General features: G+C 53.0%; 1 protein-coding gene across 11 annotated transcripts in view; it reads left to right on the forward strand.

The window, feature by feature from the left end:
• SGMS1 (sphingomyelin synthase 1) overlaps nucleotides 1-25,526 on the forward strand; it is a 251,021-nt gene that overhangs the window by 217,891 nt on the left and 7,604 nt on the right. For all 11 annotated transcript variants that reach the window (XM_077874860.1, XM_077874861.1, XM_077874865.1 and 8 more), the window contains one exon: nucleotides 13,947-14,064. In XM_077874860.1, coding sequence (XP_077730986.1) covers nucleotides 13,947-14,064 — 118 coding nt within the window. The remainder of the gene's footprint in view (nucleotides 1-13,946; nucleotides 14,065-25,526) is intronic.

Here is a 25,526-nt window from a genome sequence, read left to right on the forward strand (position 1 = left end):
GTGGACCGTGGTTCACGACCCACAGTACGGTTGAATGTCAAGGAAATCATCTTGAATCAGGAAAACAAAACACAGACGGAGAGTCTGCTGAACTGTATCCGCGGACCGATGGGTCTTCTTCCTGCTGTGTTTTCACCTTGCAGTGAGGTCTCCCCCGTGGGACGGAGTGCAGCGCCCGGGTGCCGGCACGCGCTGTCCCACCCTTTTATGAAGGAGCCGTTTAGGTGGGCGTGTTCACCGTGGGGTTGGTCTGTCCCACAGCAGGCTGAGTCTGAAGCAGAAACCGCGGCCTGGGCTGCGTGTGATCTGGCGGGAGACTTCGTGGTGGTTTGCTTGCTGAGTTTTAACAGACTTACTGGGTAGACTCTTGAAATGGGAGATGCTCAGAATTTACTAATTACTTTCAGCTGCCAGATTTCATATCTGCCTTTGACTTTCAAGCCATTTCCCCCCCAAAATCCCATTAGAGAAAAATGCCAGCACAGTTTGCTTTACAAAGGCCAGGTCAATTCAAGTGATGTTTCCTGAGTTTTTCCTGATTTCTGTTGTTTTGTGTGCTACGAATTTGTCTTCTGATTTTTCATAAAAATTCGCACATAAGCAGTTTACTGCCCCAGAGGACGACCTCATGTATCAATCACACGATGTACACGTTCAGATGTTTCACAGAACTGTGACTTTTATTCATTTTATTTTTTTTTAGAACTGTGACATTTAAATAATTTTAAATTGTTCTAAGAAGTGTCCTCACTTTATTTCTTCTTTAGGGATATTACTATTTATGTTTCTCTTAGCTGGGCCTTCTCAAACCGTTTCTCTTCAGGCTTTGTGATGTCAGGTTTTACTGGTACTGTGGTCATTTGTGTTTTGGAATTAAGCTCCTGCAGTGAGCGGCGAATCTGCTGATCACACCTGGGGCAGACCTAAGCCAGTGCCGGGGTGCAGGGCCGCCTGGGTCCCCGCCCCCGCCCCCACCGTGCTCCACTGTGCTGGGTGCTAAGGCCGAGCCTCCGAGTCTCCGGAGCTCATTTTTCTCAACACGTAAAATAAGGACCTCCTAGTCTGGAGGATTTCTCTACTGTATACAATGCCGCAGAGCATTCTGTGCAGGATATGCCCTCCTGAGGATTCTTGGAAGTCTTCTCTGAGGTCCCCTGCTGGCAGGGTGGGGGCGTGGGAAGGGGCGGCCAGCTGTTGCATGAGAATCTGACCCCTGGCCTTCTCCTGGGTGTGTCCCTGGCCTCCTGCCCCGGCCTCTGGAGGCCCCTGCATAGTCAGAGAGGACCCCCTCCCCCCTGGCTCCCAGGTGTTTGCTCTCGAGATATGGCAGTTCTGTTAGGGAAGTGGATCCTTCTAGCTACGAAACGTTCTGGGTTCGAGCTGTTCTGGGTGAACAGCGCTGACGGCTGGCTCTGCCCGTGCCCATCCCTCCCAATCCTGGGCCCCGGTCCCCAGCCTCCACCGGGAGCTTTACTGCTCAGGAGCCCCATTCACACAGCTCCTCAGAGTGAAGCCTGCTGGCCCCTAATTCCCAAGGGCCATTCTACTCGGACCTTAAGAGTCTCAGAGCTCTTAAAGGAATCAGCCCATCCGTTCTTGCTTCTGTGTCTTCCACTTTTTTTTTTTTAAGATTTTATCTATTTATTGGACAGAGACAGATGGAGAGGGAGAGAAAGCATACAAGTAGGCAGAGCAGAGGGCAGAGGGCGAGGGAGAAGCAGATGCCCCATGGAGCAGGGAGCCCCATGCGGGACTCGATCCCGGGCCCCCGGGGTCACGCCTGAGCCCAAGACAGATGCTTCACTGATGGAGCCCCCCAGAATCAAACTGTAGAGGATGATTTATTAATTGAGAAATGAGATCACCAAAGTGTGGGCAACATGCCCCAACAGCAGGCCCTTCATCCAGATGGAGGAGGTGGTAGGAAAGCTTGACCCTGAATTTGAGATGCATTGTATCCACTGAGATACATTGTATTCTCCTGCCGTGCACGTGCTCCGTTGTCCTTGACTGTTAAATGTTAAGTTTTGGTCATTTACTTAGAAATTTATTTGTTGCCTCCTTTCCTTCTTAACGCACCCCCTCATGTTAGTACATATGTGTGTTTATACATATACGTACATTCACTGTGGGGTTTCCACGACACTGCAGAGCGGAAAGAACAAGAACACCTGTCCTCGGGAACTTTCTGATTGTTAAAACTGTAAATAATGTCTCCCCATTACAGTTGGACTTTCAAGCCGCTGCCTAGGAAAAATCCCCGGGGAGTCTCTGCATTTGGGTCAGACTTCACCGCGAAACAGGTATCCCTTGTTTACAGAAATTGTGATAGAGAATACATTGACCTCACGGGTTCAGCAGGGGCCCTCCATGCACGGTGAATCTAGCCGACACGGCGGCACTGGTGCGTGACTCAGGAGCCTGACCTCGGGCAGGGCGTGGCGAGCCCCTGACAGAGAAGGCGACAGAGGCACAGGACTGTGGGCTCCCCCGGGAGCTGCCGGAGAAGGTGCTGCGACACTCCGCAGTCACAGGTGCCACGAGCCCAACTTGTCCTGTACCAAGTTACTGTGTTGGTCTTCCAGCTTCTCCCCTCTGGGTGGGCAGTGGCATTTCCTGGAAACCTGCACTGGCTCCTTTTCCTTTCGCACAGGCAGCCACTGTGTTCTGTCTGTCCTGACTCATTCTTTAGTTCTTTCCACTCACACTTTGTGCTGAGTGTGGGTGCCCTGATGGAGGCCCTGTCCCTCTGTGTACCGTTCAGGCTCCTTCGTGATCTGGCCCCTGGACTGCCCCACCTCGTCTCTAACTCCTCCACTCACGTCACGGAGCTTTCTACTCGTTCTGGATGGTCTCCCTCACTGCTAGGTTCTAAGTCCCTAGGGGGAGAGGATCCATCCCGCTTGTCATTCATCCATATGCCCCACCGCCTGGCACAGACACGGCCACGTACAAGGTGCTCGTGTAAAAGTCATCTGTTCCTTGAACTTGTCTCTACTGAACCACCTTCCGGGTGCCTGGCACTGTGACTGACCCCCAGGGGTGCTGCAGGGAGCAGAGACCCCCAATGTTCTCACGGAGCTTCTGTTCTGGGCAGGCAAAGCAGGCAGTGGATGGATGAATGGATGGATGGATGGATGGATGGATGGATGGGTGGGTGGGTGGATGCATGGATGCGTGCATAATACCCCATAGTGGTCAGGGGAATGGAGACAATTAAAGCAGTGATCAGCCGGTGTGGGGGATCGTGGGGACAACGTGGGTGATGACAAAAGTCCTCTGGGAGGGGACATTGAGCAGACACCTGAGTCCAAGGAGAGGCCTCCACGCAGGTGTGTGGGGTGAGCACAGTCTAGACAGGAGACATGGCAAGCACAGGGGCTCCGAGGCCCCCCGAGGAACAGCCACGGGCATGTGTGGCCCCAGAGCTGAAAGGAAGCGGTGACATGGGAGGTCAGCAAGGTGTGGCTGGCAGATGCAGGCGAGGGCAGCAGATAAGGACCTGGGATAGTGTTCCAAGCTGGTGGTAGGTCGTCAGAGGACAGTGATAGGAATAGGTTTGTGTTACAAAAGAACCGCTCTGGCTGCCAGACAGAGCACAGGAGAGCAGGAGTGGTGGCCGTGGCGGTGGCCTGGATGGATGGCAGAGTAAATCTTGTGGTGGCTGGTGGGGAGGGAAGAGCTCTTTGTAGAAGCCCTGGCTTCTACTGCATTTGGGGTTTCCTTGTGTTTTGTAGCCACAGGGCGACTTCCATTGCAGGATTTCTCATACAAGGTTTTGGGGTCTTTTCTGTGAATCCCTGATTTTATTTAGAATTTAATGAGGAGAAGGAATTCACTAAGTTGGGAGCTCTCACAACCTTGCTTGGATATGTTTTATTTTGGAGCAAAGTCCAGTCATGCGTATATCCCAGTAGGTGTTTTCTCTCACGGCTTCTTGGGGATCACACATTTGCTGAAGAGGAGGAGTGCGGGTCGGTTGGGGTTAGGGGTGGGGACTGTGTAAGTGAATTATCTGTCGCAGCATATATTGGCCCTTTGGTGGAGAAAAGATGGGGAGAATGAAAGGAGCCCCTGGATAGCTGGGATGCAGAATGGAGTTGAAAGTGTGAGGGGTTGAAGCCCTTGGGGCATGGGCTAGAACATTCCGGAATAAATGGTGGCAAGGAGTTAGAGAGAGACCGCGGCTACTGGGTAGGTTCTGTGAAAGTCAATGACATGCCAGTAGGGAAGCAGGAGAAGGGAACCGGGGCTAGCAGAGTCCACGTAAGACCTGCCAGGACGTCCCCGTGGAGAGGAGCCTGGGCCCGTGCGCGTGTCCCAGGGAAGCAGGTGCGGCTTCCCCGTGTGGCTCTCCTAGGACGATGGTCTGAGGGCACCGCCTGGGTCTAGATGGTTGGGGCCGCGGTGATTCACGTTCCGAGACCACTTTGGAAACGACTGCTGTGTTGTATCGTTGCTAGACGCTCTGGCTTCGAGCGCCTCGTGCCCAGAGCAGACGGCAGCTGCAGCGTTCGCCTGTCTTCTGGAAGCCGGCTCCGATTTCCCAGAACAGTCCTTGTGCTGCGGGCAGCGGCGCTGTCGGCTGCTCACGTGATGTGCGTTAGCCTGTGTCTGCTCGGCAGGCCACGCCGCGCTCTAGCCGCTCTCTCCCTTTGCCCTCTCTAATTCCATCACTGCCGCTCTGCGCCCAGCTGCGTGGGGCGGAGTCCTCGGCTCTCTGTCTTCTGATGCCCGAGGCGGTTTAGGGCACAGTTCCTGTCCGCGTCCTGCCGTGATTTCAGGTCTCCACGCTTGCCGTCAGGTCCTCCAGAGCTCTGGACACTCCCACCCCTGGGACGCTGCTCTCCCCGCGACCCTGCACCATCCAGTCTTTTACCCACTTCAGGAAGAGCCTCTCTTATAAACCGACTCCGTGCTGCTGTGGACCGCGAGATGCGTCTGTCGTGGGATATCAGGGCACCTTGACTTTTAGAGTTTATCATGCACCGTTGGGGACACGAGCGACGTGGCTGCCAGTCCGGCAAAGCCGTGGGGAGGTTACCTTTGGTGGGTGTCTGTTTTTGAAAGTGTGTTGTCCACACTCACGCTCCTGAGGACACAGACTCCCCATGTTGTGCAGCCTCTGGGGCACCTGGCTCCCTGGTTCTCCCTGGTTAAGGGGCCGGTCCACTGTCGTGTCGCTCGCAGCAGAACCCCGCTCCCTTCCTCCTCTTCTCTGCACACGTGCTGCATCCACCTGTGCCCACCTGTGCCCACGCTGTCCTTCTCCATCCATGTTGTCAGCGGTCACCATCACCCTGTTGGAGTGGCCGATGCCAGACCAGCTGAGTAATGAGAACTGGGTTTTTAACCTGGTCAGTTCCTAAAATAAGTGGTAGCTCCCCTGTCCCAGTGCAGGTGACGCAGACGTGGAGATGCCGTCCGTGTGCCTCAGGCCCCACAGGCCCCATCCGGGGATGGGAGGCTCCTCGGTATCACACCCGGCATACCCGGCCCCTGCCCTCTGGGGACGTACCGCCTTGGCCCTGTGGTGGTGAGAGTTGGCTTTCATAGGACAGACACTGTGAGAACGGATCCGCTCCGTGATCCTGATGAGGACTGGTGTCCTCTCCCTGCACGTAGGAGACACGCTGGTCCACCATGGCTTGGAGACTGGCCTTGGCTCTGCCCTGGCTGTGTGCGGTCCCGTGACCCCCGGGGGACAGCATGGGCCCTCTCGCCACTGCTTGAGGAAATCCCTTCGGCTGCCAACCCCAGCCTTGCTTTTCCACTGAAGGCTACTGACCAAGGCGCCCGACCTTATTTCCCTCTGTTTCTAGCAAGATCTGTCCCCCTCTGATTCTGACCTGCCAGCTATCTGAGCAGAGATACTGCTTCCTTTCCTTCGCTGGGGCCCTTCCCTGTCCCGTTACCTTCCCCTGTGACCCCAACCTCCCGAGGCTCCTGCGGGCCCCGCTCTGCCTCCTCTTACGGGGGCATCACCTGGAGAGGGAGGACCCGCCTGTCACGCTAGGAGCTGGCGATGGACTCGGCCCCGGCTTGACCTCACTCCTCATTCCCACGGTAGCCGACAGGTGGGCTCCTCTCATGTCCAGGTTAGATCTCAAGACCTTAACGCTCGTCTAGGTCCTAGGAATTGTGGGACAGCTGGGTTCACCCTGAAGAGCTGCCTCAGTTCAGGAATCCCAGCAATCCAAGTTACGGTAAACATGGTAAGAGGCTATTTAACCAAGACTTCAGATGAAGGGACCGAGTTACATACGGACACTGCCATACGTGTGCGTGTTTACTGAGCACGCCAGAGAAAAGGAGGCACTGCAGCTTGCCCCTAGGCTGCCTGCAGGAGGAGCAAAAACCACTGAGCCCCTGGGGACCCCCACATGTGCACTTTTTTTTTTTTTAAGATTTTTATTTATTTATTCATGACAAATAGAGGCAGAGACACAGGCAGAGGGAGAAGCAGGCTCCATGCAGGATCCCAACGTGGGACTCGATCCCAGGTCTCCAGGATCAGGCCCCGGGCTGAAGGCGGTGCTAAAGCACTGAGCCCCCAGGGGCCCCCCACGTGTGCGTTTTTAAATGGTGTTGTGTTTGCCTTGTATTTTATAGCATGCCAGGGTGGTCTCTTCCCCCCTTCCTTAAAGGGGAGCCCCGCCAGCGAAGCCCCTCGTCTGCCCCCCGCTGGCCCGTCAGCCTCAGTCAGCCTCGTGAGGTCGTGAGGTCGCGGCCAGGCTCCGTGGGGCGGCGCCTCCCTGTAGCGTCCGCTCGGCCACCCCCACCGCGCCTCCCTCCCGAGTCAGCTGCCGAGCTGCTGGCCCGGTGGGCTCCTCCCGGCAGGCCCGAGCAGCACAGGAAGTGGTGTCTGCACGCCGTGGCGCGGGTGGGGGTAGCGTGGAGGCCCCGTGGCCCCCTACTGCGGGGCACCCCTGTACACACCCCCCACCCCCTACCCCTCGTGCTCAGCCGGACCTCCTGCTTTCACTGCCAGCCCCGTTCCAGCCCCACTCGCCACCTTTGTCACCGCCCAAGGTCACGCTTCAGCCCTCCCAGCCAGGCTGTGGTGGGCCCGTCCCACGGCTCCCTGCCACCTGGCAGCCCGGCGGCCGGCGAGTGTCCCTGGGAGCCAGCGTGGCAGCGGGTGGCCTTGTCTCCCAGCACCCACAGGCTGGAGGCCACGGTGCTGCTGGGGCCGGTCAGCAGACCCGCACCGGCCTTGCTCTGGACTCTGCTCCCACAGACGTCAGGGCCAAGCCCCTCAGATTGTAATCTCCCCTCCCCCGGGGACCCCCACTCGGTTTTACCACTTAGTGCTTATGTGACATGCTCTGTATTTCATGTATTTATCTTGCTTCTTGCCTGCCTCGTCCCCTAGAATGCAGGCGCCACATCCCTGGGGTCTGCTACGGTGTGCCCCGTGCCCAGGGTAGGTAGGGCCTGGCACGCCTTCCCTTGTTTAATGAATAAACAAGCAGTCACAGCAGCTGTCGTTTACTGAGTGTCACACTATGTGATTTCCGTGCCTGAAACTCAGTAAGTGCTGGCCACGCTGATCTCTGCGGAAGCGAGCCTGGGTTACGTTAAGGTTAATCCCCAACCGTGACCCAGCAGGCCCTGAGGGGCTTCAGGGTGGTGAGTCCTGACGAGGGAAGGACCCGGAGTCCCCGGGCACACCTGCGTCACAGACGTACACGCAGCTACCTGCATACATGGACTGGGGGATACCGTGGCTGTACCAGCATCAAGTAGACGCAGGGGTGTGTGTGTGTGTGTGTGTGTGTGTGGTCGTAGCACACGCGTGTTTACGTGCACACGTACACACTCACGTTTTTTGTTAACAGCCCAAAATAGCAACAAGACATGTGACTCCATCTGTTTCGAACATTTGTAGTAGTTTTTGGAAGCCACTGGATTTAGTTCTTCATAACTGCTTCATGTAGATCATGTCGATGTTATATCTTAGAGTAAAAGTTTTTGTTTATGTTACCATCTCTATTTAATACAGGAAATGATTTTTTTTAAAGTGGGTCAAGTGGGGCCAGTTTTATAATGTGATCTGTTCTTTGCAGATTCCCTAAACCACTGTGGGTCATTTCCTGCACTTAAGGGATGATTATATTATATTGCAGAACTTTTACATGGAGCTTAGGGCAAAAAAATCTAAGCCATTACCTTAAAAGGGAAAAAAACCCTTTTACAATGACAGTTGCATTAGTGAAAAGAGCAGCAGATTCAAAGTCTAGACACCAAGGGCCTGTGGTGATTCTCATTGACTTACTCTGGCCCCAGGCTAGTCCTTCAACTCTTTACACCCTCATTTTTCCATCTGTAAAATGGGGCAGTAACAGATGCTAAGCAGGTATGTGATTAAAATAATTAGTACCAAAGATGTAAAATCTCTTTGAGTTGGCTTTTTAAAAGGCAGCAGGGCAGTCGGCATGTACAGACACACGTCTGGGCTGGGTCCAGGCGCCTGTCTCGTGTTCCTGATGCACAGACTGTGCCAACACCCCGTGTAGGCACCTGGGAACTATCACATGTGTTCTCGATCTCCCAGGGGAGCACGTATGTTTACTCTTTGTTCTATGGCACTTATTCCTTCCCTTTTATTTCACAAACCTTTCCTTGGTATTTCCTTTCTTGAAGGACTGGACTAAGCACTGGGTGTCCATGGTCCTCCCCCCAGAGCCCTTGAGACCCGTGTGAGGGCGGTGAGGAGATGGGGAAGGAGGGGGGAGGGCAGGACTTGGTTCCCAGGCTCCCGGGGGTTGCAGCCCCGCTGGGATGAATGCAGCGATCTTAGCAAGCCTTGTAAATTTTGCTCTGCGTGTGGAAAGGCTGCAGAGTGAGCGTGAGTGCAGATCAACTCTGGCCAGTAGATGAAAGAGCTTAGAGGAGAAACGTCCATGGAAAGCAGCAGGAAGGGCCTGTCGGAGTACAGGCGACGCTCTGAAGCCCAGAACCGCATGGTACGGTCAGCATCACAGGTGCCATCGTGAGGCCGAGTGAGGCCCGGCTGTGTGTAAGAGCTTCCTCTGGTAGAAGGGATGAGACCCTCTGGTGCCAGTGGCACTGTTAAAAATACCATAAAGTACAAAGTTGTGAAGTGATTTGGAGGGTGAAGTGGTCCCGTCCGCCTGGGGACGTCGGGAGGGTTTCCTGCAGAAGTGGTCATCGGGGTGGATGGTAGGATTGTAGCAGACAGGACAAAGGGAGGGGCCACGGAGAGATTTAGGGCCACAGCAGGACACTAGGGTTCTCTCTTGCCCAGCGCAGGGGGCTTTATGTCTGCCAGAGAAGACGGGCAAGGTAGGTGTGGGGCCAGGTTGAGGGCAGTTTGAACTCAGCGAGTAATGGTGAGTGGTTGTCATAATCCGGGGAATCCGAGGGCTGGGAGCGGAAAGGGAGGAGAGCAGATTTAAAAGCTCTCTGGAGTGGGCTTCAGCGGAATGTGGGAATGGGGCAGGGCTGGATGAGATTGAGCGCACCGGGGAACCTCTTCGGAGTCTGACCCCCGAGACCTGAGTGACAGGCAGCGTCCTGGGAATCCACATCCTACCCGAGGCGGGAGGGACTGCGCAGCGTGGACTCCAGGAGCACCAACTGCTGGACTGAGCTGCATCTGGAGGACGTTTGGGCAGCGTGCTGGGAGAGGAGGCTGGAGCGCAGTGGGCCAGCGCGTCGGGGCTTCCTGGGCTTCCTCAAGGATTTGGATGTCATTTAAAATGTATTTGGCAGCTGTTGATGAGCAGCCCGGGGGGCTCAGCGGTTTAGCACTGCCTTCAGCCCAGGGCCTGATCCTGGAGACCTGGGATCGAGTCCCACGTCGGGCTCCCTGCAAGGAGCCTGCTTCTCCCTCTGCCTCTCTCTCTCTCTCTGTGTCTCTCATAAATAAATAAATAAAAAATCTTTAAAAAGAAAATAAAAAATAAAATGTATTTGGCAGCTATTGAAAGGTTTCAAAGGACACCTTCTCTTTATCTGTTTCCACAGACTGATTCTGGTGGGTCCGTGTGCAAAGGGTCTTGGGAAGCACGAGTGGAATTAGGGACAAGAGATCGGAGAAGGTCAGTGTAGAAGTCCAGGGGAGATAGAAGCAGACACGGGGCTGCCGTTCCAGACAAACTGAGAACATCGGGGCTGCAAGCAGGCAGCACTGGGCGCGGTCTGTAAACAGTGATGGAAAGTGGGCACGTTTTGTGTCAGAGACCCAGAAGGATTCGTTTCAGCACTCTCAGAATTAACACGGTCACTAAGGCATTATCAGATTCTTACTGGGGGGAATTCTGGCCCATATGAAATATGACATAAAACACTCTGAAAAAATCTGAGTTAAGTAGATTTTTTTTTAATTTATGTACATGAGACAGAGCACACGTGTGTGATGGGGGGGACAGAGGGAGATAGAATCTGAAGCAGACTCCGAGCTGAGCGTGGAGCCCGACGGGCTGGATCTCACGAGCTGAGCTGTGACCAAGAGCTAGACACTTACCTGACAGAGCCACCCAGGTGCCCCTAAATTAAATGGATTTTTAAACATAACTTAAATGTGTTGGGATGTCAGCTCGTCTCAGGTAAAATTCGGGTTTCTTACCCAGTTCGACGTCACTTCCTGAGTCTGTCGTGGGCTGTATTTATACCTGAGCTCGCACTCCGAGCCTCATTTTTCCGGTCTGTGATGTGAGGACCGCAAGGCATTGCAGTTGCTTTAAGAACTAAACAGCGCTTGGCATGGAGGAGAAACGCGGCAGTAGGATTCCTTAGACTCACGACAGAGGCGAGGCATCCTTTTGCTGGTGAGGAGACTCATTTCCAAGGAAGTCATTCGAGGTGGCCCCGGTCACCAGGTGAGGCTGGTGACGGTAGAGCTGGTACCTGCGTGCAGAACTCCCCGAGCTGGTGCAAGACCTGACTCTGCCCCGGCTCCCGTGACCCCACTAGACCCGGGGTCTCCCTGGCCCTGTTCCCGTCTTGCCGCTGGGTTGGGATAGCTCCGTTGCTCAGAGTCACGGCCTGTTGTTGCCGGAAGCTGGGAGCTTCCATCAAGAGCCTGCAGACTAGAGCTGAGCCCTCAGAGTTGCTGTATGTTTTCTGGCTGTGCTTTAGTGGAAGGAGGCAAGCTGTGGGAAACGAGAGAACTTTCCAGTATTTTAATTTTCCATTGTAGTACGTTCACATCTTTCACCATTTTTTTCTTCAGAAATTTGAACTGTTGTGCCAAATGCCAAAAACAACACAGCCCTGCTCCTGCAGGCCTAATTTTGGTAGTGTTTAGTCAGCCTCTCAGCACCCTCCCCTTTTTAAATAGGGATGTTGAAAAGTTTAATAAAACACACTCTTGTAGCAAGCCTCTAAATACAAGATATTTAATCTGTAAAATAGATTTTTAGTCGTGTTTCCTTATAATCCCGCTTAATGAATAAGGATTTTTCCCCTCCTCTCAGGAAAAGTAGTGAAAGCCTGTTCCCCAGATAGTTGAGAGATGAGTAGATGGCTGGGCTGCGAGGGTCAGATGAGGTCATAAGCAGCCCCCGAGTGAGGGGCTGCAGGCTTCTGTGCAGCGGGACGGGGGAGATTGCCCCGTGTGAGAAGAGCAGCACTGTGGCTTGGACAGTCACGGCCTTTGGTTCTTGGCAGTCGCTTGATCTTTTTTTTTTCCTTCTTTTTTTTTTTTTTTTTTTTTTTTTTTTTGTAGTCGCTTGATCTCTCCTAATATCTCATTAATACCTCTTCCGGGGCTTTTTTGTCGCCTTGTTAGGTTTTTAACCACCTTAAACCTTTTCTTTTCAAACACGTCCTGAACGTGTATCGTCCCAGTTTTAGTGTCTGTGCTCCCCGGGTGAGCACACCCATCTTGAACGTTTCAACCTCTAAGTAAGTAAAAATTGTAGTGTGTGAAATTCTTTGATGAAGGAAATAAATGCCTCAAGCACATAGAATTCTTTGAAACACTTTTATAACCTGCTGGTTTAAGTTTGTGGGAGGAGACCCCAGTTAATATTATCGATTGAAGATCGTCTAAGATGAGTTTTTAGAAGATTAAGTAAATGCTGCAGATAAGATTCTTACAAACAAGCCCGTTCAACTTACCACCTGGTTAATACTGATGAAATCACATGATAAAGTCATTTGACTTTTTCTTTAAGTCAGACAGTAATTGTGGCTGAATCTCCAGTGTTTGTAACTTTGCAAGTCTCCGTCATCTCAGCCATAAACTTTGCCCAAGTGGAGCGATAGCGGTCACTTTGTTATTTTTTTCCTTAAAGAGATGAACAGATCTAGATAAACAGAACAGCTTTCTGCCTTAGATCTTTCCTGGGTAGTTCAAGTGAAATTGCAAATAATTTGTCCTTTTGGGCAGGATGGCTAGAGAGGGCATTTCCTTCTGAAAAAAGATGACCCTTCTGTCTCGTGATGGAAAATGCACTGGTATTTCAAGGATTCTTGGTCAGACACTTACAGGGTTGGGGTTATTCTCCAGCATTGTCCCCGTTATAGTGTTGAACTACATGGTGCTTTTTATAATACATGAAGGCACATCCCTCTACGAGACAGCTTTATGCTGAGTGAATTCTTGTCCGTGGAGGTGGGGTGCACAGCTGCAGTGAGACAAGGTGCTACTGCCTCTGCGGAGAGTTCCTGAAATCTGGGTAAGGGGGCAACACCCGGCGTCCATCCATACATCTAAGTAGCCTACGTGCACTGGTGCACTTAGGCATGACGAGCAGGGTCACATGGGTCATTGTTGAAAACTGTTTGTTTACATAACTGGAACGTTACTTTGTTCCTCTTGTTAAAACAAACAAACAAAAATGCAGGTGATGCCAGTTGTCTTCCGAAGACGCACTGCGTAGGACTGTCCCTCCTGCAGCAGGACCAGGGCCCCGCTGTACGCAGTGATTAAATGTTCGGGATCTGAGGGGAAAGCCTGCCCACTGTTTCTGAGATTCTTCAGTATGTTGAACGCCAGTTGCCCAGACCAAGGAACGGGAGAAGGAGGAGGAGCCCACAGGACCGGGGCGCTGCCTGAGGAGGAATGGGGTAGGAGCAGGAGTAGAGCGGAGGGAACATTGGTGTCCGCGGACGCACGCAGGGGAGCACGGCTCAACCTCACTCAAGTCCGCTGGGGTGGAACTTGGTGCCCGGTGAAGGTATCGACGTCAATGTACTTGTTCACGCGTGGACGTCAGATACTTTCATGAGAATGACGCGTCACCTTGAAACAGAGACGATTTCTCATCCTTGCGTATTTTGTTACCCACGTAACCAAGACATCCAGCGGCCCCTGTCGTGCCTGTGAGGCTGGGGCTGCTGTCCAGTGTTTGTGACATTGTCGTCCCCGGTTTCCGGAGTCAGAAGCGGGCAGTTGCGTGTCAGCGGCCAGTCACGGACGTGTGGTTGGCACGCAGGGAGGTGGCGTCCGGTGCTGCTGTGCGGGCAGGCTCTTTTCTTGACATTGTACTTGGCCAGATGGAGTCCACTAAGAGCGCCCATGCAGGCCGGGTCACTGCATGGCCTTGATCACACAATGCCAGAAAAATCTGGAATTCTCATTTCATGCCATTTTAGTTTTCTGAGCATCTCCCCTCTTCATGACAGAAAGCACACTGCTCTCTGACCATTTGAGCACAAGTACTGAGTGGGCTGGGAGGAACGGACGTGGGTCCCACTTGCGCCTCAGGTGGACGTCCCCTGGGCATAAGGCCTCAGGAAGCCTCGTGAGCAGCTACAGGGCGATTTAGACTCTTCTGGGCAGTTCACATGAAAGGAATCAAAACCACAGCATTCTCCGGAGCCTCCCCTTAATCTACGTCTGCTTTGGTTATAACGTTTTTATTCCAGGTTCTCGAGTAATTTTGGGGTTGGTGTGTTTTGTCGGGTCACTGAAAACTTGGATGAACCTGCAGAATTTCATGACTGAGTGCCCTGTTTTTCCCTTTTTCCAGGTCTATTATTAGCAGAAGATTCTTCTGCATAGTTGGCACGCTGTACCTGTATCGCTGTATCACAATGTATGTGACCACACTCCCAGTGCCCGGCATGCATTTCAACTGCTCTCCGAAGGTAAACCTTTGCTCGCTGTGATTGCCCCTTCTGTCTGTCTGTCTGTCGTCCTGCCCAGGGCTCCTCTGAGTCAGGCCAGAGGTGACCGTCTCCTGGGACTGTGGTCAAAGCCCCGCACCCTTACAGGCAGTGTCACTAAGCAGTAAGGTGAGGCCCCCGCCGGCACTCCCCAGCTGGGAGAGTATGTGGTCCAGTTAGTGTGCCACGGGCAGCTGGGCTCCGTGTGTGGGTGTAGCTCCTTGGTTTCCTGCCAGACTTCTAAAATATCGTTCGCTCCCTTGACACAGATCCAAGAGCTTCTATATGCTTTTTCCCCCTCTCTTGGATGGAAAGTTTGGCCTCCGGTGGTATTTTTCCCTTCTTTCCACGAATTCCTGCGGTGGTAACGTGTAACGGCAGAGCGAGAAACACTGTGCCTGTGCCGTTGCCCCCTCCGCCCACCCAAACGGGGTCACCCTTTCCTGGAGGTACACCCTGCCCTGTTGATCTTCTCTGGTGACCTTTCTTTAAAATAAACTCTCTTCCTCTCTCACTGGCTCAGTTTTTCCATCAGGTTCACAAAATACCCCTTACCCCTGACCTTTGCCTTGCAATGCTTCCAACAGGGCCGATCCCTGGAACTTTTGCGATAATTAGCAGATTTAGTTTTAAAGACATTTGCCTGCAACAAAGCTCCAATGCAGTGAGAAGTAGAAGAGGCCGGCCGCCTCGCTTGGGTTGGAGGGTATAGGGAGTGCCAGGGTGCGTTTAGAATCCTGTCTTTGCGTCGCACCTGCGTTGGTAAAACACCCATGTCCTTTCAGTTCCATCTCCTTTCCCTGGAGTTCTTTCCAGAAGAGACCGTGTCTCTGCCAGAACTGGGAAAGAAAGAGTCACCAGACATCTTTATCACTTGACGTTTTGGGTCCTTCCAGGTTACGTGCTTCCTGCGTCCCCTTCCTTTTTAGACTGCGGCGTGTGCTCTGGAAGGTAGCTGGCTCCCTGCTTCATTCTGTCTTTGCTTTCAGACTCCTTAACTCTGGAGAAGCCGCCATACAGAATGAGTGGTCTCGTCTCCGTCAGCAGGGCCCCTCCCCACACTCTTCATCTTGTTCCCTCTTCCTCTGAAGCAGCCGGCCTCACATGTTCTCTGGCCTCCGTGAAAGCTCCCGAGCACTTGCCCGTGGGCCCTGGATTGTAGGAGATAGATGCCTCCTTATCAGTGAGGGTCCAGTGGAGTCCTGATGGGAGGCTGGCCTGATAAGCCGGGTGTGCTCAGTAGGAGGCTGACCTTCTAGATTTGTGCCTACGTCTAGTTGAGCTTCTGGAAGGAGTGTGCATCGGGAAATTTCTCTGCCAAGGAGCGTAGCATCCCTGGCCAAGCCCGCGGTCATAGGTCCGATGTGCCCTCTGGTTATTCCCCGTGCTCCGGCTCCACCCCAGGACCTCTCTCCCTGCTACTGGGTCCCGTGGCCAGCAAGCCCAAGCTGGGTTAGCCTTGGCGCTCAGAGACAGCCCAGCCTGAGTCATCGGCAAATCCAGCCAAGGTCCTGTGGCTATAAATAGTTGTGGTTTTTCTTGGTAAAGACAGAGGTCACAGCAGGAACTGTGCAAAAAAGTCCCCGGCCCAAACGTGCTACTCACTTACGGTGTTGCCAGAAATCCTGACTGCGGCCATCCTTCCATGATGGTCATTTAAAAATTGGGATTTTTTTTAAGTAAAAAGAACACAGAAGAGGACAAAATGTAAGCACAGCTTAGCAAAAATAATTAAGAATTCATTAACTACTTCTTTGGTAGCATAGGCTCTTGGAAGAAGGGATTCAGACAACAATTTTTGTTTTGAAACTTTTGTCGTATCTCCCAGGGGAGAGGAGCTTGTATATGGAATCTCCATACACCCAACACCCAGATTCAGTAATTATCCTCCTTTTTGAAGTATTTTAAAACAAACGTCAGGCAGTGTCGTCTGGTGGCTGTGTGCTTGAGTATGCGTCTGAAGATTTGGGGGCATTTTATTGATAACTGTACTGCTCTTGGTACAGTGAACATGATCAATGGTTTTTGGTATTGGCGATTTTTCATGGAATATCTTGATTTTCTTTAAAATGCGTTTTAAAAAAACTGGTTTGTGTAATCAGGAGCCAATGTGTCTACATTTAGTTGCTGTGTCTCCCGAGCCTCTGATTGTAGGGCAGCCCTTTCGTTCCCCGCTTGTCACCCCGTTCGTGACTCTTAGGAGATGCGTGGTTCTGTGGAGGAGCCCACCTTCTGGATTTTCCTGTTTGATTCTTGGTCGTGCCTTTTTCTCTGCTCCATTTCTTTTGTAAATAGAAAACGGGCTCTGGACACCCAGTTTGGTTTGGTTTCAGCTCTGTGGGTGGGAACACTCCGCAGGTGAGACGGCATGATTTCTGAAGCCGGACAGAAGAGTCAGGGGCCCGTGGAGGCCGGTGCTGCCCCCGGCCTGGTGGGTCAGACCCCCTGGGATCCAGCAGCCACTTGGGCTCAATCGCTGTCCTGGGAGCCGAGTTGGAGGGAGGGCAGCCCGGAGGCCCACGTGGCCACGTCACAGCCCAGCCCGGGTTCCTGGGTCAGGCCCGAAGTCATACGGGCCAGCGGTTCCATCGGGGTCTCCCCAGAGCAACCCTCCTGAACCATCACGCGGGGAGGTGGCCTCTCGGGCCCTAAGAATACGGACTGAGTCGTGGGAAGGACCGGGGTCACAGCACATGGCCTTGCACCCTGCAGCCCCGCCCTGTGGACCCGGGGTTACTTCCCAGGGCCATGGAGCCTTGACTGGCAGCACGGCACCAAGGACATGCTCTGGGTCTGTCCTGAGGGGCTCTAGATGGGTGGCGGTGACACATCGGGGCTCCGTGGGTGGGCAGTGCCACGCAGGGGTGAGGAGAGAGGTGGATGTTGTCACCAGGCTTCACCCCTGCGCCCCTCGTGCCTGGTGACGTTCACTTCACAAACCTGTGGGAAGGGGCGGGCCAGAGCACACGCTCTCTGCCTCCCATGGCCCGTGAACTTGGCTCTGCCATCCTGCGAACACGCCCAGGAGCTGCTGCATTCCTCCCTGAGCGCCGGTCCTCCCAGCGCGTGGCTTCCACGACATCACGCGGGCTGTTCCCACCGTTCACTGGCTTGGTGGCAGCCGGCCCTTCCTGGGCAGGGTGCAGGGGCTTGGAGGAGGGGCCGCGGGGAGATGGGGAAGGTGTGGGGAGACGGGGAAGGGGCCCTGGCCGCCTGGGCTGCTCAGCTCCTAGACCGGGAGTTTGTGGCCTGGTGTGAACACCCGCCCTGCGCCCTGAGACACAGCCCGAGGCCTGCGGATGCGGCAAGTTGGGCCCTTTGCAGCTCTCATCTTAGGAGTCCTGCAAGGACAGCCTGGCTCCTCTTGGAGTGCAGTGCTCTGTGGTCTCCACGGCGACCGTGGGCTTGCACACATCAACAACAACAAAAAAAACAGAAATGCACTAAATCATTAGTTTTTTTCCTCTCTTAAAAAGATTACTTTTTTCTGTTTCAGAGAAACTACGCATCTGTTATACACACAGTGAGAAATACAGAAAGAGGATAATGTTTAGTCGCTCATGGCCTTGCTTACTGCCATTTCCGTGTATTTATTAGTCCTTTTCGCAGATTGTCTTACGTGTTTCTGATCATGCTTTCTGTGCGGTTAATTGTGCTTCCTTAACAGTTTACACTCGTGGCCTGGGCTGAAATCAAGAGTCAGACGCTCCACTGCCGGAGCCACTCAGGCACCTGCCCCCTAAGTGATTTTAGTTAAGAGGCATCACCGGGGGCCTCGTTCTCCTGCAGCATGAGGCAGGGAGAGCGCAGATGAGCCTCCTTTTCATACGCAAGCAGGTCGATGATGTCAACTGAGCAAAGCATTTCTACAGAGCCTGCCCTGTGTGGGATGAGCTTGAGGATCCACGAATCCATACCACAGGTGTCTGCCTGCCAGGCACCCAGATGCCGCGACCCCTGGCTCTGATGGCTGAGGCCTCCCTGTGACCCCGTGTGGCGCCCACAGAAAGTGGCAAACACTGCTGAGTGTCGGCTGCGCGGAGGACATACCGTCTGAGCCGGGTCTCAAAGGGACGAGTAGGAGTTTGCCAGGTGGAGTGGGGGAGCAGAAGGGTGGGGAAGGCACGGGGTGTGGAGGGGGCATCCTGGGAGGGGAGGGGGGACCCTGGTGTGGGACCCTGTGGCAAGTGGCCAGAGAGACCATGTGGACACACCAGGCGGGTCCTTGCACCTTTGAAGGAGTTCAGCCACAGAAGCCAGGAATGGTTGGAGGAAGAGGAGGGGTATGAAGTGGCCACATGGCCCCTGGAAGGAAGGGACGGAGGGGAGCACCTCCAGTGACGCCAGGTGTGGTGCCCAGCACACTGTTGTCACTCGGTCCTCCCGGGGGAGTGGGGGAGAGTGCCATTGGTTCAGGGACGCTTGGCCTGCCTGTTGTCTTGCAGGTCCCACCACTTAGGATGACGCGAGAACACAGGCTGTGTCTGTCCTGTTCATGCGGGAGGCCGGTGAGGCCCCGTGGGTGTGCTGGTGTGGGCCGGGCAGCACGAGCCGTGTTGGGGGACATGGGGACGGGCCAGAGGTTTTCAACAAGGCAGCAGCCATCACGTGCGGAGGTCACTGGAGTCAAAGAGCCTCCCGCCGGCCCTCGGAGGAGCGTCAGAGGTGGCAGTGTGGGCGTCCCCGTGAGGCGTCATCCACTGTGTCACAGCGCACGCAGGTGGCTGATGGGACTTGCACGCTGAGGGAGGGGCCAGAGCTGCCCGACTCCGCAGGCATATTTCCTGCTGGGTGGCGCCCTGTTGAGAGTACCCCAATGAAACAGCGGCCGTGACTGATGAGAATACGTTAGTAAAGAAACTGAGCGTTGAGGGAAAAAAAGGTCAGCTCATAGATGGAAAAATATTAGAGAAAATCCCCATTTGCGACGACTGCAGTGGTCCTTCCAGCAGGAACCAGGAATGGGTGGCAAGGCCGTTGGGTGAAACGTGGGGGGCACGGTATTTACATAAGTTAAGAAAAACACAAATTGCTCATGAATTATCCAGAGGCAGGGGTGTGTGCTCCGTGGAGAAATCAGGTAGACGCTCCCACTGCCGGGTGACCAAACCGGTCACGGGACAAACGGTATCAGGGGCTTTCCGACGTGATATGCTGAGGACACACCGTTTCTGTGACAGCCTCCTGCCAGGAACCTTCAGCATGACTTTGAACACACATGATCCGATAAAACCAAATTGAGGGACATTCTGTAAAGAAACTGGACTCTTCAAAAAACATCAGTGCCCTAAAAACAGAGACCAAGAAATAGAAAAATTAAGACTGTGTCAGGTAGCTGCGAGATGTGTGCCCTGGCTGGACCCTGGACCAGGGCTCGGGAGCTGTGAGGGCGTGCTGAGGTCCGTGACCACACTGCCTCGTCGTTACACGTGTAGGACCGTGACGATGGAAGGTAACGTCCTTGTTGTCACACCTGGGGCGAAGCATCACTGGGATGCTTCCACGTGTCATCACACAGTCCAGGAGAAGAGAGGAGAGGAAGTGGCAAGTGTGGTGAAACACTGCTCCTCGACGGGTCCCAGCGAGGTCTGGGTGTTGGTCACACGGACACTCCCCACCCACGGTGGCTCCACAGCGATGGGAGAGCGATACGCATGCAGTAGAAGCTGTGCTTCAGAGTTGGTGGATTTGGATCTTTTCCTGGGCTCGTGATGGTCTCTGGTGGGGCCGGAGCCGCAGCCCCAGGCAGCCCTCTGCTCCTCACATTGGGACAATACACGAGACAGCCCACGCTTGGTCATACGGTGGGCCTCGTCCCACCCGCGGGCTCACGGGAGTGTTTGGAGCATGTGTCACGTCAGCGAGGCTAAGCCATGAGGCTTGGGTTGGTTATAGCAAACGCATCTTTGACTCAGGATATTTTCAGCTCGCTGAAGGTTTATTGGGCTGTGACACCGTTGTAAGTCCAGGAGGATCTGTACTCCGTAGATCGAGAAATTTTCCTAACAAAAATTGGAGGGAATTTTTTAAATGTTTACCTCATAAACAGATAAGGCTGAAGAATCTCTCAACACTTAAAGATAATTTTGTTGGAAGGCAGTCGTGGCTTTCCGAAATGCTGGATTTCTTTCATGTGACAAGTGAGAATATGGGTGAGTGGAAATCCGTGGCCAACTTTGAGATTTCACGAAGCTTTGAGAAGCCTCCTTACGAGAGGCTGTGAAAAGAATGTTACAGTTTTTACTGGGGGGAAGGAGGCTGGTTAGGGATGCGTGTTGTGCTGCTGATAATTATAGAGACCATCCCTCCCCTTAAAATGAAAAAGCCAGCCCAGTAGAGGAGTGGATGGATACAAGTGATAACGGGGAGGTGCCGAGAGCCAGACCCTTCCGAGTTCAGTGGAGGGAAAAGTCTTTAGAAGTTGTCCGTGAGTGCTAGACCATCGGTGCGCGTACTGAAATCTCTCTACTCCGATCAGTTGAGATGGATCCGATGTTGGAGATGGAGCAGAGTCTTCCCAGGACTGAGGCAGCGACCGCAGGAGGAAGAGGTCAGAAAGGTCTTTTGAGCCCACAGCCGAGAATCCATAAAGACGTCGTGTTTGAGGAGCAGACTGGATTCCACGTGCTGGGTGCTGGATGCTGGGTGCTAGGTGCTCCCTGAGGGCTTTGGGATCGTGGTGTGGCCTCACGTCGGGACGACACTTCATAGTTTCAGGGGTCACTCCTGCCAGAGATCATCTCATTTTGGGCGGAGGGCTGAGGGCTGGTCGCCCTTGCTGCCCTGCAGGTGAGTGGAATCTGGAGCTGGAACGGGCATGGCGTTTGTCCAAAGCCCCACCCCCCCAGACCCTTGACCCTGACCTGGGGCTTGGGTTGGATGTGCGCCCCTGAGAAGGCAGACTCGGGGACGTTTGGGGCATTTGGAGCATCGCTGCAGCACAGCACAGTACAAAGCAAGGAAACTTAGAGTCCAGTCGAGCACAGCTGGTTTGAGAAGCCGGAAAGCATGCAGTCGGCGTGCAAAAGACTTGCACGAAAATTTCTTTGGGAGTAGGGCAGCTTAGTCTCCAAGAAGAAGAATGCTTAGGAAGAGCAGGACCTTTAGTGAAGAGCGGTGTGCACCTGCGACTAAGTGACGTGTGTACGGTGGGTGGGATTTCGTTGGAACGACCACGGCCTGGAGGCGGTGTCCGGCGTCACCTGGGGAGGCGTTGGCAACAACAGCGAGCTCTTTGTTTCATCCTGGGGATGCAGAGGCAGGCCTGCTTGGGGGAGAGGAAGGACTTGGCCTGGCCCCACTGACTCCCCGCGGGACAGGACAAAGCCTCTCTGTTTCTGTGCTTATCTGTAACACGGGCGGCGTGACTTCTGCACTAACCACCTGACTGCCTTGGGAGGACACGACGAGATGACTCCTGGGAAAGCTCTGCTGAAAAGTTGGGAGCCTCTGTCCAAACCAAAGCTAACGTCTTCTTAGGTTAAAAACCACCCTGCCCTTCCCATCAGGGGGAGTAAGAAATCTGAGAGAGGAGTGAGGTGACGGGCGATGCCCGGAGCACCTGCTGAGCCTGTAAACACACTCCATCTCCCAGAAGGACACGGTTCCTCCGTGCTTGTTGGTGGTCAGGTGGGCCGTGTGTGGTCAGGGAGCGCAGCGTTGTGCGGTGGGCCCCCGTCCTGAGGGAGCTGAGCTGAGGGGAACCACGTGCACAGAGCGTGTTTCTCGGCTTGCTTCAGGCCGCCTGGGACGTGGTTGGCAGCAATCCCACGGATCTTCTGCTCCTCCGTGCTGGGCGCCCTCGCAGCTGTGGACTGAGGTCTGATGTTGCAGAGAGGCCTAGTGGGCGTGGCCCAGAGAGATGACAGCGGATTTTCTGTTTGGCAGTGAGATGATCCCTCAGGAATAAGACAAAAAGTGACTTGCTCTGGTTGGTAGTAGGTAGATTGATTGAATGAATGAGTGAATGAATGAGTACTTTGAGAGGCACGTTCGTGGTTCATGGCTGTGGGAGTGGGGCGTGACAGCAGGCGGTCCGCTCCGTACGCCTCTCCTGCCTGGGCTTGCTCTCTATGCCTTGTTCTTGCTTAAGACTTGGCGACATCACTTACTTTGTGAGCCATTCATTAGGTATTGAAGAAAGTTGCTTTATTTTTACTGACAGCTGACTTCCGTAATTCACACAGTGGTGCAGATCGGAGCGCTCTCGTCACAGCTTCGTACTGTCCCCGAGAAAGTGGCCATGTGACTGTCCTCCCAAAATACCTCTGCTTTCAAAAATTAACATTCAAGAGCCCACCCGGGGTTGGTTTATACCAGTTCTAGTGGAGTAGTAGGCACACTCCGTGCTGTGCCCCTGAATGCAAGTAAAATACGCCAGGCGGAATCTGCGGAGCAGCGTTGTGGGGGCGCCCAAAGATGGCAGCAGGCAGATTGGGGAGGGAAGCCCGAGTGAGAAGTACGAGGGATAAGCCAAGAGTCTCCTTTTTTCCTTTACATATGTCCTGCTGCACACAGAGGCAGCCTGCATCCCAGAGCTACAGACTTCAAGAGAATCCCTCCATTTCCAGCCAGGAGCAGGAACGAAGTCCCCCTGGGACAGAGACGGGGAGACACCCTGCCAGCTTCATGCAAACCCTAGTAACGCGTAGAATGTACATTCTGGACTTTTTCTGTGCATATTTTTAAAACATGGTTAAGTACACTAAATGTTTTGTTTTTCACACAATAGGAGAAAATATTTACGACAAAAACTTAGCACACAGGCGTTGTAAACTTATTTTTTCATAATTTCTTAAGCAGTGATAGGGGCACTAGGGTGGCTCTGTCGGTGTAGTGTCTGCCTTGGGCTCAGGTCATGATCCCGGGGTCCTGGGATGGAGCCACCTGTCAGGCTCCCTGCTCAGTGGGAAGTTTGCTTCTCCCCTGGCTTGTGGTTGCTCGGTCTCAAATGAATAAATCAAAAAAGAGAGAGAAAGGAAGGAAGGGAGGGAGGAAGGAAGGAAGGAAAAAGAAGAAAATAAAAGGCAGTTACAGTGTAGTTCAGTGTGTTTGAATCACTGTAGTGAGTCAAATGAGTTGACCTCAGATTCCAGTTCAGTGTGCCCGGAGTTATTTACAGGGACTCCTGGTGTTGCCTGAACGGACGCGGCCTGCCCTGAACGAGGAGGGCCTGCCCTGAACGGCCGGGCCTGCCCTTTGAACAGCAAGGGAGCACAGTTAGTTAATAACTGCTTCTGGAGGGTTGTTTCCAGTTTGTTGGTTTTACACAGGACATTGCGGTGTTTGTACATAAAGCTTTCTTTCATACGGGGGTCTTTCTTCAGGTCAACCCCAGGAAGCCACGTGGCAGGGTCCCATGGAGGGGTCCCGGGCTGTGCTATTTAGGTTGCTGGTCCGCGCTGATGATGAGTTCTGCAGCGGATTCTGCTGATGGTAATAAAGCTGCGCCTTCCGGGGTGCAGGTGAGGAGGGTGAGGTTAGCCCGGCCGGCCGTCGGGGTCGCACAGCTGCATGGAGGAGCCCAGCCTGCCTGCTCCCCCCCACCCCTGGCACCCCTGGCAGCTGCATTCAGGACACCCCATCCTCCTGCCGGAGCCAGTTGAGAAAATGGGAGACCCCATGCCGGCCCCCCCCAGCACCCGCTCCTGCTGCTTGGCTGACGTGATGCGGGGACAATGAGCTGGTGGCATTGTCAGTTTGTGTTTCTGTTTGTTTGAGAGTCTCTGCCTGCAGCTGGCCGTATCCTTTGTCCTCTGGTCTCTGGTCGATTCTGTTTCCTACATTGGTCTTTCTTACTGGATTTATCTCGGGGTGTGTGTGTGTGTGTGTGTGTGTGTGTGTAGGAAAAAGACATTACCTTGTTTCTACTTCAGTTGTTCTATAATTTGTCTTTTCCTTTGTTTGCTTTTTTAAACATAATTACAATTTTTCCCTGGCTGTAACGGGCTATCCTCCTTTCCTCCTTTCCTGTTTGCCCCTAAGCTTAAAGAGGCTGCCCCCTCGCAGAGATCTGACGGACTTGGAAAGATATTTTTAACAGAAAGCATAGGTGTTTTCTCTCCCGCTGTTTACCTTGGAATTTCTCTCTCCTCCCTACACATGCAGGTTCCCCACAAGTATTTTTGTGCTAAAATGGGAGGGCAAATTATTGGGTGCTGGTGCCTGAGAATAGGGTTTTCTGTAAAAAAAAAAAAAAAAAAAAAAAATTTCGAAGGACAATCTGAAATAATATAACATGAAAAGCTTACCTAAGCTTTTTTTGCCACAATTTTCTTTTTTATCCATTGTTATGGCAGAATTAGAACAAACTTCCAATTTAAAACTTTTAAAAAGGGGACGCTTGGGTGGCTCAGTGGTTGAGTGTCTCCCTTCAGCCCAGGGCGTGTCCCCGAGGTCCTGGGATCGAGTCCCGCATTGGGCTCCTTGCAGGGAGCTTGCTGCTTCTCCCTCTGCCTGTGTCTCTGCCCCTCTCTGTCTCTCATGAATAAATAAAATCTTTTTAAAAATATTTTAAAAAGTAAAAAAAAAAATATTTTAAAAACTGAGACTTAAAAATGTTATCATGTTTATATATGCATGCAATTTAAAATATAAAATGGTTCTACACAGCTTGTTACAAGAAACATTAGCTCCCCAACCCTGACCCAACTCCAGCCCACGTTCCTAACTCACTTTCAACTCTTTAACTGAATCTGGTGGTATTTACCTTTGTATCTTTTCACTTTTTACGGGAGTGTATGCACACGCATGTGTTTATCCTCTGGTCTTTAAATGATGTGGCAGTTCTGTTTCTTACTGTTCTGATGAAAATCTTATTGACCTCCTACAGGGAAGGCCAGGACTGAGGGTCCTCCGTGCCCCAGGCCCCAGTCCTGTGCCCTTTCTGCCCCACCCTGTCCCACCATGGACTGTCATGCTTCCTGTCTGTCCCGTCTTCCCAGTCCTAGTTTTCTGTTCTGATTGAACTCCATACTCCGTACTTACGTTATTAGTTTGTAAATGCTCTTTGTAGCCAACTCACATCATTTCCTGTAATTACTTTTCTTCACAATATTTTTTTTTTCTGTAGAGTTAGTGGTTGCCTTGCTTTTTGCTTTCTTAGTTTCCTGTGTGCACATTCATCCCCATGTGGTGACTCTTCATTCAGTGCTGTCAGAGGCAGTGGGATCTGCTGTTGGGATCACCTCCCCAAGGACTACCCTCCTGTGGCCTAACTGTCCCCCTGCACTGTTCACTGTCCAGGCTCACAGCCCCTTGGCTCTCCCTTCATAGATGTCCTAGTGGGTCCCCTCTTTTCTTTTTTCTGCATTTACTCCTTTGCTTTACAGAGCATACCCTTATAATTCCCTGAACAGAAGAGGACATAGATGGTAAATGCCGTGAAATCTTGTGAAAATGGCTTTCGTACAGTAGGGCCGATTTATCATATGGCTGGGTATAGG

The sequence above is a fragment of the Canis aureus genome, chromosome 27 (assembly GCF_053574225.1).
Source record: "Canis aureus isolate CA01 chromosome 27, VMU_Caureus_v.1.0, whole genome shotgun sequence".
Classification (NCBI taxonomy): domain Eukaryota; kingdom Metazoa; phylum Chordata; class Mammalia; order Carnivora; family Canidae; genus Canis; species Canis aureus.